At 32.4% G+C, this 15,223-nt stretch overlaps 2 protein-coding genes across 2 annotated transcripts in view; one reads left to right on the top strand and one right to left on the bottom strand.

Annotated features, from left to right (window-relative positions):
* LOC135123350 (chromosome transmission fidelity protein 18 homolog) overlaps positions 1–15,223 on the top strand; it is a 156,427-nt gene that overhangs the window by 113,159 nt on the left and 28,045 nt on the right. The gene's annotated exons all lie outside the window — the stretch shown is intronic.
* Positions 10,538–12,845, bottom strand: LOC135123345 (alpha-tocopherol transfer protein-like). The gene is made up of 6 exons (XM_064047905.1): positions 12,391–12,845; positions 12,185–12,344; positions 11,877–12,132; positions 11,719–11,829; positions 11,564–11,666; positions 10,538–11,517 (listed from the first exon to the last, which is right to left on the bottom strand). The coding sequence occupies exons 1-6, from the start codon at positions 12,521–12,523 to the stop codon at positions 11,369–11,371; spliced, it is 912 nt and encodes a 303-aa protein (XP_063903975.1). The 5' UTR covers positions 12,524–12,845; the 3' UTR covers positions 10,538–11,368.

Here is a 15,223-nt window from a genome sequence, read left to right as displayed (position 1 = left end):
TTTTTACTTTTTGCACCTCCTAGATTCTATTAGTTTCCATTCCCACTCCATTGAAGGATATAATTAGCCCCGCCCACCCACCCTGGCTTCATTTCAGTGATTAATTTCATTCGGTTTGAATATAATGAATGATCTTATTCTGCGCAGAAATAAAATTAGTCTTTAGAATGATAAGACTCGGGGTGGGCGGGACTAGTACTTAATAAGATAAGACTGTTTTTGGCAGATGGCATATCTTCCAAGAAAATAAGGGCGGGTGGGCGGGGCAAGCATTGTATAAATAATGACTGATTTTGACATTTTCAACCTTTTTTCAACCATTTTCGAAAATTAGTTTGCCATTTTCTTGTAGATTTACACATCCAAATATCATTTTCGGCTTGGTTTCTTCAAACATTTTTGTCGTTTTTCGAAAATCGTCAACTGAAATATAGCATTTTTTATAGTTCCAGTAGCAAATAGTAAAACAAAAAATTTAGGATTAGCGCTTTTTTTACTATTTGCACATCCTAGATTCTATTAGTTTCCATTCCCACTCCATAGAAGGACATAATATATGTAGTCGTCTTTTCAGGACAAGAAACTTAAAACATGGTTAAGATATCCATTTTTGCAAGGAATAAGGAATTTTGCAATTATGGGGCGGAGTCTAATTGCATTTTCCTTATACAAATTTTCCATTTTAAACATGCTTTAAGCTTCTTGTTGTGAAAAGAAGTCTATACCATGATAAAACAAACAGGCAAAATATAAGCCCGCCCACCCGCCCTGTCTCCATTGTGATCATTTTTATCTGCAAATACTTATTAAATGGAATATTTTGTAGTCTATTTGTGTTATCATTACGGGTATTTTTAAAAGTTTTTGTTATATCCTGTATTGAATTAATAAAAAAGGAATTGAAACTATTTGCTACATTTAAACAACCTGTTATATTTTCATTTTAAGAATTTTCTAATGTGTCTGGTAAATTATTTATTTTGCTATTAGGACGATGCGAATTTATTATTTTCCAAGCATCCTTACCTATATTCATCGATGTTTTTAGAATATTGTCATAATAATCTTTTTTTGTTTTTTTGACTATAATTTTATGTTGATTTTGAAGGATATTGTTGTGTTTTAGAACCTCAGGGTAAATTTTTGTGATTTTATGCATATCTTGTAATCTTCGGCTACTGGCAATAATTTCATTATTAAGCCAAGGTTTTGGGTGGATGTTTTTTTTTTATATTGATTTCTTTTTCTTGGTTTGGGAACGCCAAATCAAAATAGTAGTCAAATAGTTGAAAAAATTTTTGGAATTTTTTTGGTCCCGAATTGTTATAAACGTCACTCCATGATTCCGATTGTAACAGATTCTGAAATTTTTCTATATTTTTTTTTCAGAAATTTCTTTTATAAACTATGCATTTTTTATTGTCGTTTAATTTATTAATTAAACCATTAATTTGGAGCAACTGCCCGTAATGATCTGTGATATCGTTTTCGATGATATGAGTACTGGCTTTGTTGAAATTGTTCGATATGAAGATATTATCAATGGTCGTTTTTGACTTACCGCAGACTCTGGTCGGTTCAAAGACATATTGTTCTAGACCATATGGTGATAAAGTATCAAGAACCAAATTTTTGTCCTTACTGTTTATCCGGAAATCAATGTTAAAGTCCCCACACAGGACTGTTTTCGTAGCCGGTTTATGAAGCTTTTTCAACAGGTCCTCAAGTTGCAGAGTAGAAGCCCTACAATTTCCTCCAGACCTGTAAATACTTATTATAGTAATTGCACATTTGCTTAAATTTAGTTTGATGCAACTAACTTCTAACAATTTCTCACGTGCAAATTTTTTTACGTCAATCTCCTCAAAGAATAAATCCTTACGCACTAAAATAATAACACCTCCCCCCTGTTGTCCAGAACGGCAGAAACGAGCTCCGACCTTATATCCGTCAAATCGAAGTTCGTTTACTTCTTCTGTTGACAGCCATGACTCAGTGAAGCACAACACTTCAGGAAAATCCAACTCGTACACATATATATTTAGTTCGTCAACTTTGTTGCGTAAACTCCTTACATTAAAGTTCAATATTCTCAAGCGCTGGCTCGAGTCGTCATTGTCTTCTCGATGGTTTGGGGTACGATCTTTTATCCTGTCTGGTTTATGATTTTTCTCGGATGAAAAAACCGGGATATTTGAGCTCCTTTTGGCCATACGTCAGGGTTTCTACTTTTGTCAAGATTTGTAAGATCTATTGTCACTTTAAACCGGGCATGAGTAGTTGGAAAGTTGCTCTTTAGTAACTCGCATTTATTTTCCGGAAAATCTTTGCGTAAGAAGTTTTCCAGGTCTGCTTCAGTCGTTTTACTTGAAATCGACTAACATACACATACGCATTTCTTGGGACAGTTTTGATGTCGGTCAAGTTAGCATTTCCTACAATGGTTTCCCGTTTCTTAGATTTTTTGTGTTCTACCTTTTTCCAGTTGTTATTGAGGCTGGTGGCGTTCTGGTTGTCCTGTTCGTCTTTGTTTCCATTTTGCGTGGTAGCATTTTTCTTTACCATTGTTTCTTTGCTTGCCGAAGGTAAGGTTTTATACAAAATTCTTAAGTCAATGGGTTAGAAACGCAGGGAAGTAAATGGTCGCAAAATTCAATGTGAACAAAAACATGTCCTTGCAGCCAAAAATTATTTTTTTGAGAACATATTTACAGTTTGTAAATTCTTGTGAAAATTTGACTTTCGTGTATTTGGATGAAACATGGATCTATCAAAATGGTTCGTCCATTCGTCGCTGGGTGCACGATACTGATCTAAAAAGCAATCCCACCAAAATTAAAAGTGAAGGATCAAGGTTTACTATTCAACGGGAAAATTTTTCAAAATTGGGTGGTTAATCAGCTCATTCCTGCTTTGGCAAAGCTGAACCAAAAATGTGTGGTGGTTTTAGACAATGCACCGTATCATCCTGTTCAGTTGGATAAACCACCCACTTTTTCTAGTAAAAAGTGTGAAATGCAGGAATTAAATAAAAATTAAATGTACTCTCCTTACAATTAAAAATATCTAAATTAACTGGTAGATTGTTTATAGCAGTCACAATTTTATTAACAACCGAGCTATTTAAACCAAAATTAGTTTTTCTAAAGAGACAAACTATTAACTAAAGGCGCTTTGAAATTTAAAAGCAACAAAAGCTGTGGACAATCAATTTGATTATGCAAGAGTTTAAACCCAAATCGTAGCTTAAATTTCAAAACGCGTTTCAATTCCGTTAGATTAAGTCTCTGATCATAATTATATTGCGATTTATTAAGCCCCATCTTGAAAATTAAAAAGTTACACATTTTTCTCTGCACTCTTTCTAGTCTTGTTACGTGGACTTCATAAAAAGGAAACCAAATAATTATGCCATACTCTAAGATAGGTCTAACTAGTGTAATAAAAAACTTACGAACAGCAGCAACGCAGTGAAAATCTCTGGTCATCCTTTTTATGAAGCCACTTACACGATATGACTTATTAATAATATAATCGATGTGGCTATTAAAGCGTAGTTCAGAATCAAAAACTATTCCTAGATCTTTAATTTCATTCACTCTTTCCAAAAGCTTATTATTTATAGTGTAGGCGAATACATAGTTACATAATTTTCTAGAGAATATTATAATCTTGCACTTGTCATTGTTGAGCAACATATTATTATTAATACACCACTTCGTAGTAACATCCAGGGCTGCTTGGAGCCGATAACAATCTTCAAAGGAACTTATCTTGGAAAAAATTTTTAAATCATCAGCAAAAAGCAGTAGATTCGATGTAGAGAGGGATACTGCAAGATCATTAATAAATAGTAGGAAGAGTATTGGACCAAGATGACTGCCTTGGGGAACTCCGGAAGGTATTAAGAGAGGATCGGATAGAAATCCCTTTAACGAAATTATTTGAATACGATTGGTAATATAAGAGAAAATCCATGTGTGAAGTTGACCACAAATACCGAGATACCAAAGTTTTTTCATTAGAATAAGAGCATGGTTAACACGATCAAACGCTTTACTAAAATCTAAATAGACCGAGCCAACCTGGCATCCATCTTCAAAAGCATCGATAATTTGCATTGTATATATAGCAAGATTGGTCACTGTACTTCTAGGAAGGAATCCATGTTGATGCGGTGAAAGGATGTTTCTGTACAGTCGAATAAGTTGTTCACTAATAATTGATTCTAAACCCTCACATAAAGCAGAAATAATCGATATAGGTCGGTAATTAGTAACTTCAGATTTGTCTCCAGTTTTATGCAGGGGAATCACATGAGATTGTTTCCAAATACTGGGACAAATACCAGTGTCGATAGATTTTCTGTAGAGTAAAAAGACAGGCCAGGCTAAGCTACTAGCACACTGATTTCGGAAATAAGGAGGAATTCCATCTGGTCCTGGATTTAAACTAGGTTTTAGAATTAATAATTTGTTTCGAGTCAAGTCAGGATTTAAGTCAATATCATGTAAATTAACGTTATTCAGAAACAAAGAGGGATTTAATTCAGGGCTATGGTTGTTCACGTTTGAATCATATACAGCCTTAAAGTACTTAGCAAACATATTGGCAATCGTTTGGGGATCAGAGGAGTGTAAATCTTGGTAGTGCATATTTTTCGGTACACTAGATTTAGAATTGCAACTTTTGGCATTTACGTAGTAACAGAAGACTTTAGTATTATTATGAACGTTATTTTCAACGAAACATATATAGTTATCGTGGTCTTCTTTTATTGCAGCCTTAGCTAGTCTACGAACCGCTTTAAAATGATTATAATGGGTTACATCCAATGTAGATCTGTATAATGAGAATAATCTACGCTTTTTATTTACAAGTTTAACAGTATTTGGCTTAAACCATACTGGAAAAGGAATATTGGGCTTACTAGTTTTAGGAGTACAGATATCAATAGCCTCATGAACAATGGAGTAGAAAGTTTCAATTGTAGCTTTAATATCTGAATATTGCAAAAGAGAACCCCAGTTTATAGCTGAAAAATAGTTATTTAAAAAGTGATAATTGGCTTTTTTGAAGTTATAGTACCAACTGATTGAAGGCACAATTTTGGAAGTTGCATGATTTGTGGGGAGAATTATACAGAGTGAAGGATCATGGTCATCCACGGTAACTAATCCAAAATCTTCACTATGAACTTCTGTCGACGAAGACGATGTTAATATTAAGTCAAGAATAACACCGTTTTTATTAATCTCATAATTATGCTGAAATAACTCCAATGAGGAGAAAAATTTGGTAAGTTGTAATCACCTGCGATGCAAATGTTAGCATCAGGAAATGTTGTTCGGATGAAGTCCATCGATGAAATATTGTCCAAGTAAGAGTTTAAATCGGAGTTAGGTGGAATATAGACCGCATCGCATACTATAAAACTTTGATTAAAACTAATTGATACATATAACTAGTTCTTCACTTATTGAATCAGGAAAGCTTAGTTTACTAGATGACAGATCAGCTCGCACAGCAATAAGTACACCTCCACCCCTAGTTTTTTTAGTAGACGTTGGATTACGATCACGACGAAAAACTGTAAATTTTGAATCAAATATTTCACTGTCTGTTATATCACTACACAACCAAGTTTCGGTGAGAACAATTACATCATAGTCCATATGTAATGACGATAGAAGTGCTGATGATGTTTTAGTTCGAAGTCCGCGTACATTTTGATAAAAGAGTCGTAGTCCGGATTTAGAAATAAATTCTAAATCTTCATTAAAAAAATAGGGTGGAGAATTTATGGCTTGAGGTGCTTTCTAAATGTACTCCAGGCATGTGGCAAAATTTTTGTAAACATTGTGAAAAACTTATTTTGGCAGATTGGGAAAAAAATATGGGAAATCTTTCATACGAATCCATACATCCTTTCATTATTTCGCTGGGTGGAAATGGAGTGAACTGTAGCTTGTCGGGGGGTGATATTTTTACGCATCTTTCGTTCTAAATTTACCAAGGTAGTATGTGAAAAACTACGTGACGTACAACAAAAAAAAGTATAATTTTAGTTAGATCATCCACGTTGTTACTTTACACCAAAATTAAGCATATTCATTTTTTTTTATAACTCTTCATGGACCTGGAGAAGGCGTATAGTAACGTTCTTATTAGTAAGCGTTTGGAAGTACTTAGTAAAAGCAAATAAAGAGCACTTACGTAAGCATTAGTAATAGCTATATAGATAAATCATTCAATTTAAGGCCGGAAAAATGTTTCAGAAGAGCTAAACTCATCAAAGCACTAGAGCAAGGTTGTTGTCTTTTACCAACCCTAGATAGGGAAATAGGCTGTTCACAAAGGTCGAAATCTCCATTTCTAAGAAGAGTGGGGCGAGCAGAACGAACTGATGATTGAGAATTAAAGATGAGATGCTAAACGTGGCATGCGACAATCGTCGTATGGAGAACCCCCATTCATATAAAAACAATGTTTAAGTGAAATTTTAGTGTTTGTTCCTTACATATGAAATAAACACTTACAAAAAGCCGAACAACTGTTTTAAATAGCGTAAAGTTTTATGCTTTCTAAGAAATGGATACCGTTAACATCGTCATTGCTACTGAAAACTGAAAGTATCGGCAACAATGTTTATATTTCTGGCATATTTTTTAATTTAGTATAACATAACCTAACGAAAAAAGTTCAGGGAATTTTTATTCTTCTGCATCGAATACCAACAAACTCACTAGATTTTCATGGTCAACCCTACTATATAAAGATCGTGAACGAATAATATTGGTTTATTTTTGAAAGAATTTTAAAGAATCTTGGGGATCTCCACTGTCTGGTGTTTTACATTTATATTGATAATTTAGAAATAATATATACACTAAAGCGTTTTTTTGTCGGATCAAAAATACAAGATATGCAAATTGTTGTGTAATGTTAATAATAATAATAATAATAGGACTTTATTAAATAATAATAGGCGAAGTTTAGCCACAGGCTATTCCACTTAACCTTAGATTTACAAGAAAATAAAACTAACCAAACAGTTTGTACAGAAAAACGGATTAAATATCTAGACAGGATTCAGCTAGGTAATGATCAAATTAAACAAATTAAACCAGTTAAATCTAAATTAAATAATCCATAATTAGAAACTAAATTTATACAAATAATAATAATAATAATAACAAAAAATAACAACAAGCAAGAGAACCACAATAATAAACTTAAACCTAAGTATTAACCAAACATTTTTTAATTTTTTTCCTAAAACAATTGATGGAGGAACTTGAATTAAACTCTAAAAAAAATGTATTGTAAACTTTGATAATATTGTACGTGAAAGATCTCTGAAAGATAGATGCATAATGCTTTGGCATTGACAGTTCTTTAAGATTCCTTAATGGAAGACTTGAGTTTAACATACTTTTCCTTGTATGAAATTTACAACGCAAGTACGGCGGAGAGTTAGAGGAAAATAACTTGAAAGCAGAGATAAATAGGTGATATGAAACAATTTGTCAATTTTCATCCAACCGAGCTCACAGATTTTCTGAGACACATGATCAAATTTCCTCAAACCAAAAATGAAACGACAACAATTATTTTGGATTTTTTAAAGACGGTATTTATCAATACTGTCAAGACATGGGTAATATATTACTAGGCAATAATTTATATATGACAAGACAAGAGACTCACATAATTTCTTCCTCAATTTAAAATTGAGTAAAAGGTAATTTGAATAAAGAAGTTTTAATCCTACATAAGATTTTTTAATAATGTTAGAAATATGGGTCTTAAAACGAATATCGTCATCAATCACCAATCCCAAATTTCTTACAGTATGTAAAACTGGTAGTTTTATATTATCAAATTTAACATTAATATTGTCAAAAAGAACATTTTTAAATTTTCGGGGAGCGAAGCAAATAACTTTGCATTTATTCATATTCAGTTGGAGGTTAATATCAGATGAAACATTTGCTATATTTTGTAAGTCATTATTTATATGGTTAGATGCTATATCAACTTCGTTAGGTAGGAAATGATGCTGCATTTGGGTGTCATCTGCAAAGGCTCTCTTTTTAGATACTGAAGGTATCTGCAACAATTGGGAAGTATATATAGTGAAAAGAATTGGGCCTAAGACCGAGCCTTGCGGTACGCCTGATGTTATTAAGCCGATTTTAGATATACCAGACTCGGTTACAACTTGTTGATGTCGATTTTGTAAATATGATTTAAAAAAAGAAACAGAAATTTGATCGAACCCATAATATTCCAGTTTTGTGCATAGGAGGTGGTGGTCCAAAGTATCAAAAGCTTTTGAATAATCCAAAAGAGTTACAATACTTGCGTGGTTTCTGTCAAGTTCAATCAGGCAATCATCGATAACAGAAGCTAGAGCTGTCGTTGTGCTATATCCCTTGCGAAAACCAGATTGATCTTCAGATAATATCTCTTCTTTTACTATAAAATTAAAGATTTGATTATACCTTAGATGCATTTTTCTAAGACTTTAGATAATGTTGGAAGAATACTTATTGGTCTTAGGTCTTCTGGAGAGTTTACCTCGTCGATTTTGAGAATAGGATGAATTAAAGCCACTTTCCATAATTCTGGAAAGTATCCAGTCTCCAGACAGCAATTAATAAAGTGAGTAATTGGCTGAACTATATTAGGACAACATAATTTAATCATGTAAGCAGAGATACCATCAATACCCATAGCATTAGATTTCAAGCTATTTATGATTTGAAACACTTCCTCCTCAGTGGCCAATGAAAATTTAAAGTTACTATTTGGTTTATATTTGATACCTTTTATGTTATTAGCAGCTTCAACACAGTTTTGAGGAGGAGTGAATACTGACAAAAAATATTCATTTATTTCATCAGCACTGAATGTAGATAGATCACATCCTTTAACTTTTTTTTGAATATTTAACTTTTTTAGTGCAACCCATAGTCTTTTTTTGTTTGAAGTATTACTTTCATAATCTAAGTACACTTTTTTTTCCCGTTTCAGTGCAGCAACCGTAGAATTTCTTAGCTGCTTATAAAATAGCCAGTGCTGAGCAGATTTAGTTTGCTTATATAAACTTAATGCTCGATTTCTTTGTTTCATCAATTCTTTAATAGAAGGGGTGAGGCAAGGTGCATAGGGCTTTGAAATGAACGAGGTTTTGAACGGAGCGTGATAGTCAAATAATTCTAACACAGTTGTGTTAAGGTACCTGATTTTATCTTCAATATTGAGGATGTAATAAATGTTATCCAAAGATTTTTTATTTAAGTCTAACATAAATTTATCATGCAAGAAGTTTTTAAAGTCTCTGTATGTAGTATATTTAGGAGTCATTTTAGGAATATTTATGTCTAATATGCAAAAGGCTAGACGATGATCAGATATTAGATCAGCATTTATAACTCCACTTCTACGAAATAATGCATTATTATTGATAAAAATAGGATCGATCAACGTCTCAGGATTTCGCGTAACTCTGGTACTTTCAGAGATGATTTGTTGAAAACCATAGGCAACAAAACAATCATTTAGCTTATTATTGAAATGAAAATCTTCATTCAGGTCGCCAGTTATTAATATATTATCGTACTGTGGAGTAATAAAAGATAAAAAGTTGTCAAAGAATTCGGTGGCATCGTTTAAAGAAGAAGCATATTTATAGAATACACAAATGGGCAGCGAATGTTTATTTAGTTGAAGTCTGATACACAAAAATTCGATACCAGACACCACAATAGTCATGGAGAACTACATCGCTATTCAAACAATTCTTCACATAGATACCAACACCGCCGCCCGTTCTAGACCGATCAGCTCTATATAATTTGTAACCATCAATACCAACCACAGCAGAAGGGATATCCTCAGACAACCAAGTCTCAGTAACAGCTACCGAATCAAAATTATTGGAAGTGATTAAGCTTGTAAATTCAACAAACCCCGTAAAAAGCGATCTTACATTTAGATGTGCAATTTTAAGACAATTTAAATTTATTTTTGTTGAACCCATATCGTTAATAAGATCTGAACTATGAACCATAATCAATTCGGTCGCGTAAGTCTTTTAGCCTATTCCTATAAACAATGCACTTCTGCTCATCTCCAGCATAGTGGTTGATATCGATATTTGATGACTTATTACGCTCCGCGTATTCAATACAATTTATGGTTTTGAGGTGGTCAGAATTGCAATCTTTGGAAAAGTGATTGTCAGAGCACTCGTGACATATTTGCGTATTACTTGTAAATTTAGAGCTGAGATGACCAAATTTGGAGCATTTAAAACAACGTCTAACAATCAGATGGTCGGAACATGAACACAAGCTCCAATCAACATATATTCTACCATTACAATTACTTAGTATTTCTCTGCGTAAGGCACTAGTTACTTCAATAATGAAATTACAATTATACTTATAATCAAATCTTTTTACAACTTTGATTTGATTCGCATACATTTGGATGTCAAAACCATTTAATATTAAGATGTTGTCAATTAGATCTTTGTCTTCCATAGTAGAAACATTCTTGCCAGCACCTCTAACATAAAAACGAGGGTTCCACTTTTGGGATTTTTCGACACTATAGTCAGAACCAAGCGAGGATTTTAACTTGGTTATGAGCTTATCGCAAGAAGAATCATTCGCACATTTAACAACTACACCTCTGTTTAATATTTTTGTGGAGTTAATTTGAACATTCAATTCAACAGGGTTTACATCTTTGCGAATTTTTTCTAACACTTTGTCAGATTTTACTTTTTCAGGACCTAGATGCTTAATGAAAACATCGACTGATTTCTTACTCACTGTTTTTAGGCAATCAGCGTATGAAGGTTGTTGTATCGGTGCAGATGTTTGAGTTTCAAGTTTTTCCTTTTGCAATTTACTGACTGTTTCTAGCTCAATGTTATGTAACAAAACTAATGAAATTAATAACTAGCAATGAGAGTGTTTTAAAAATGTGGCCAATGCAAGAAGGCGAACGGCAAGCTGATGATTACAAGAAGGGGGTTCCCACTTCTACTCTTTGTTGTATTTTCAAAAAGTAACAAACATTAGACCCTGCAGAATATTCGACTGAATAATGCAAAACATTTTCTTACTGTTATAGCAAATTTCAATCCAGTGACGTACAAAGAAACAAAAACTTGCCTGTCCAGATGAAGTGGTCCTTGATTTTTATTATTCCCATTTATTTTTTTTTTATTCACATTGATTGAGTTGATTCAATCTGTAATCTATTCATTAATACAAACGTACTACATCACTATAATTTTTTTTTAATAATGTCGGCCACCTCCACCTTGCTGGTTATTCAGTCGACACCTTCAGTCGATCTCGATTTTTTTAAAGCTACCATAGAACCCTAAAGTATCATCATCCCGCAATTTCCCGGGTCTCAGTTTCTCGTCTACTTTAATTTCGTCTAAACGATCAAACAGGTCTTGATTTTGTGCATATCTTGCTTCTAATGCATCTACAACTTTGTTATTTTTTTACGATTTTTTTGTTCTAAAACTTACCTTCTAGCTCTTGTAAAGATAATCCTTGTCCGCCGAAATCAGTAGGTAGCAAATTCAAAGGAATAACTTTCTTCAAAGCGTCTTCTTCTGAATGAACATAAAACTTTAAGAAGTATGAAAGTTAACTTTACCTTATTTGTCGTGTCCGTACTCACCCTTTCAAATAATTTCGGTTTGATAAAGCTTTTTACCACAGTCAGCAATTTAGTTAATACTGGTGGCACATTTATCATGTGCACAGCTTTGAGACGTGACGAGATAACACCCTAAAATCTGCTTTTTGAAATCGTGACGTAGATTAATTCTGTCTTACTTCGTATAGAACAACCACAACCTTGTAAACCATCAGTGGTGTAACTTTCAGAACGAGGTTCGAAGTGACTCCTCTCAAATCTCCTACAAAAATGTCACCACACATGACGTCATATCGCAGTTTTAACTCTGTCATGCTAACCAATCTTCTCATACAATTGAGTGGGTCATAGTCAGGGGAGACAGTTTCTCCTTTTACTTTGAAAAATGTAAGTTTGTACATCTCGTCGGTCAGTTGCGGGTGATCCACCAGGTATCTACGAAAAATCATGTTACTTAACTATTACTCATTTAAAAATAATAACTTACACCATATCTTTATATTCTTTGTGATGAGGGAGCTTGGGATTCATTTCGTAAATTATTTCCGGTAACTTTGTTCTAAATGAAAAATAGTTGTCGATTTTTTGTTTAGCAACTTCAATGCTGCCCTTGTTGAGGATCAAAAAATTACACAGAACGTGTTCATCTATAAAAAAAAGTAGATTTTTTGTTGAATGTGCTCAAAAACGTACCCAAAATTTTCGGAAGGTGCGGTTGTGTTTCTAGCCATTCTTGTAAACGTATCGCGTCTTCTTTTAGCGCTTTTCCAGTGCTGTTAAATTGTTTTGCAACTTCATCGAACATGCGATCTACCTGTTCGTCCATCGTTATGCAACTGACGCTGATTAAGGGGGCTGGTTACTTGTACCAAGTGTTTACATGAACGGTCAAGGACTGATTCGTGTTTGTTTTTTTTTTTCGAAGCACGTAGTGTTATTTTGTTTTGTTATCGATAAGTGGTTATTTTGTCATGAAAGTTTACAAACATTTCGTTTTTGCGACACTTGAGGCTTGAGGAAATGATCTTGGTCTTAATCTTAAGGCCCCTTTTTATGTTGTCAAATTTTCGCTTTTTTTCGTCTCTTTTTAATTCGTTTTTCTTATCTCATTTGCCAAAATCAGTTTTATCTTAGCAAGTACTGATGACTAATTTTTACAAAAAAAGGCAGGAATTTTGAGCATTTTCTCTAGTATTTAGTTGGTTATGCTTGAATGAGTTTTCTTTTGTTGGTTTTATTTATAATTTATTAATGTTTTATTAAATGGGTTTTTTGGTTTATTTATTAATGAAAAATAACGGCTTGTTTTGTTAATAAAAATGCACAACAATAACTGACTACTGGTTGTTATGGTCAATGTCCTAAAAAAATAAACGGTGGATTTCAGTCACCATCGTTACTAAGAAATCAGAAAGTAAGCTGGAGGTATTCACGCATACTTTTATAAAATTATAGTCTTTGCCATTTCTATTGAAACACCACTTGTTAATGGTAAATTTGGCAACGTTCATATTCAGACAATTTTCTAACTAAAAGCTGTCACCGTAATAACGTACTGAAGAGTTTCCCGCCATTTTCCAAACACCCGGTATTATCAAAATTATAAGTGAAAAATTAACACTTATCCAAACTTTGTAGACACTGCTGGAGGATAAGAAGGTATAATTAATTAATTTATTTTAGTAAATACATACAAACAACGAACAGTTTTTCAATTTTACAGCTTTTGAATTTTTCAATTTTTAATTTTTCCATTTTGAATTTACAATTTTTCGCTTCGGTTTTTTACTTTCTTTATTTTTTCTATGCATCTTTTTTCAATTTTTTGGATGTGCGATTTTTCAGTTTTTCATTTTTGTCTTTAATTTTGATATTTAGCAATTTTTCGATTTAAAATTTCTCCAGAGTTCGATTTTTAATTTTTCGATATTTCGGTTTTTCAATGTGAATTTTTTCAATTTTTGAAAACTCGAAAAATGAAAAAATGAAAAATTGCAAAATCGAAAAGGTGAAAAATCTAAAAATTGCAACTCGAAGAAATCAATAAACGAAAAATCAAAACATTGAAAAACTAAAAATCGAGATCGGAAAAATTAATGATTCGAAGAACTGGAATGAGGAAAAAACGAATCGAAAAATTAGAAAACGCAAAAATTTCTAAATCGAAAAATTATAAAATCGTCAAAATTGTAAAGTCGAAAAACTGTAACACTGATTAAAAAATCGAATAAATCAAAATTAAAATCCAATAATTAAAACATGGAAAAATTCTTAAAACGTGAATCGAAACGGTGAAAAATTTTTTAAATTATATTTGTTACATGTTTAAAATGAAAACTAGAACAACTGCAAATCTAAAATTTTAAGAAATGAAAAATTAAAAAACAGAAAAACTAAAAAATAATAAATTGAAAACTGGAGAAAGTTGAAATAAAAAAATTACAAAATCTAAAAATGCAGGAGCAAAAAAATTAAAAACTTGAAATTGAAAAAAACTAACATCGAAACACTGAAAACTCCAGAAACTCGAATCGAACAATTGCGAAATTTAAAAATTCAAAAATTGGAAAGTGGAAAAACTGAAAAATTTAAATTTGAAGACTTGAAAAAAATGTTTAGTTTTCTGATTTTCCAACTTTTGAACGTTTCAATTCTTATATCTTTCAATTCTACATTTTTTCAATTGTATTAAATTTTTTTAATTCTTCGATTCTTCAATTTTGTTTCTTCATTTTTTAGACTTTGCAGATTTCGTTTGAAAATTTTCCAACTTTTCAATTTTTCGATTCGTTTTTTTTTTCATTTCTTCATATTCTCGATTTGCAATTTTTTGTTTCGGTTTTTTATTTTCTTTATTTTTACAATTTATCGGTTCTTTAATAAGTATCATGATCTTATCTCTTCATTAATTTTTTGAAGTCACCCTGTATATGCAAATCCAAAAAATATGCATGGAATGATAAATCACAAGTATTGTCTCATCATACTTTGCACATATAAGGATTTATTCAGCAAAACGGGGACGATTTTGGCAATCTTCCGTAGTTTAGGAAAACAACTTTTTTTTAATGAGATTGAAAGGGTAAGATACTTAGATCCATATATCGGCAGGAAAATCAGCTTTATTAAAGTTAAATACTTTATCATTACCGCAGCTAGGGAAGTTTCCAAAAGAGGTCTGCTTGATTTTTGCATCAATATATAATGCAACATGATGAGCATCTCCAGAAACAACAGGATTAAGATCACGAACTGCACAGTTTTCAAAATTATAGTCCGGTCAAAATAGACATAAAAATAGTGATCACATAACAAAAACTCCGACAGAGCTGAATTTTGGTAGAGACCTTGGGTACACCAGTAGAAATAAAGTGCCAAAAGTCCCCATAGATCCCATGTGTGTTAAAAAAGTTATTCAAGGTCAAAGGTCAAAATTTTAGTTTTTTTGGAGTTTTCTCGAAAACGGTTTTATCAAAAATAGAGTTCAGACAAAAATTATAGATCATAAAATTATCTACAAAAATGA

Source organism: Zophobas morio, unplaced genomic scaffold, assembly GCF_036711695.1.
Source record: "Zophobas morio isolate AGI-343-1 ecotype UQ-CSIRO unplaced genomic scaffold, CSIRO_AGI_Zmor_V1 ptg000006l, whole genome shotgun sequence".
NCBI lineage: Eukaryota > Metazoa > Arthropoda > Insecta > Coleoptera > Tenebrionidae > Zophobas > Zophobas morio.
The sequence above is the reverse complement of the archived record's forward strand: the minus strand, read 5'-3'. Positions and strand labels throughout refer to the sequence as shown.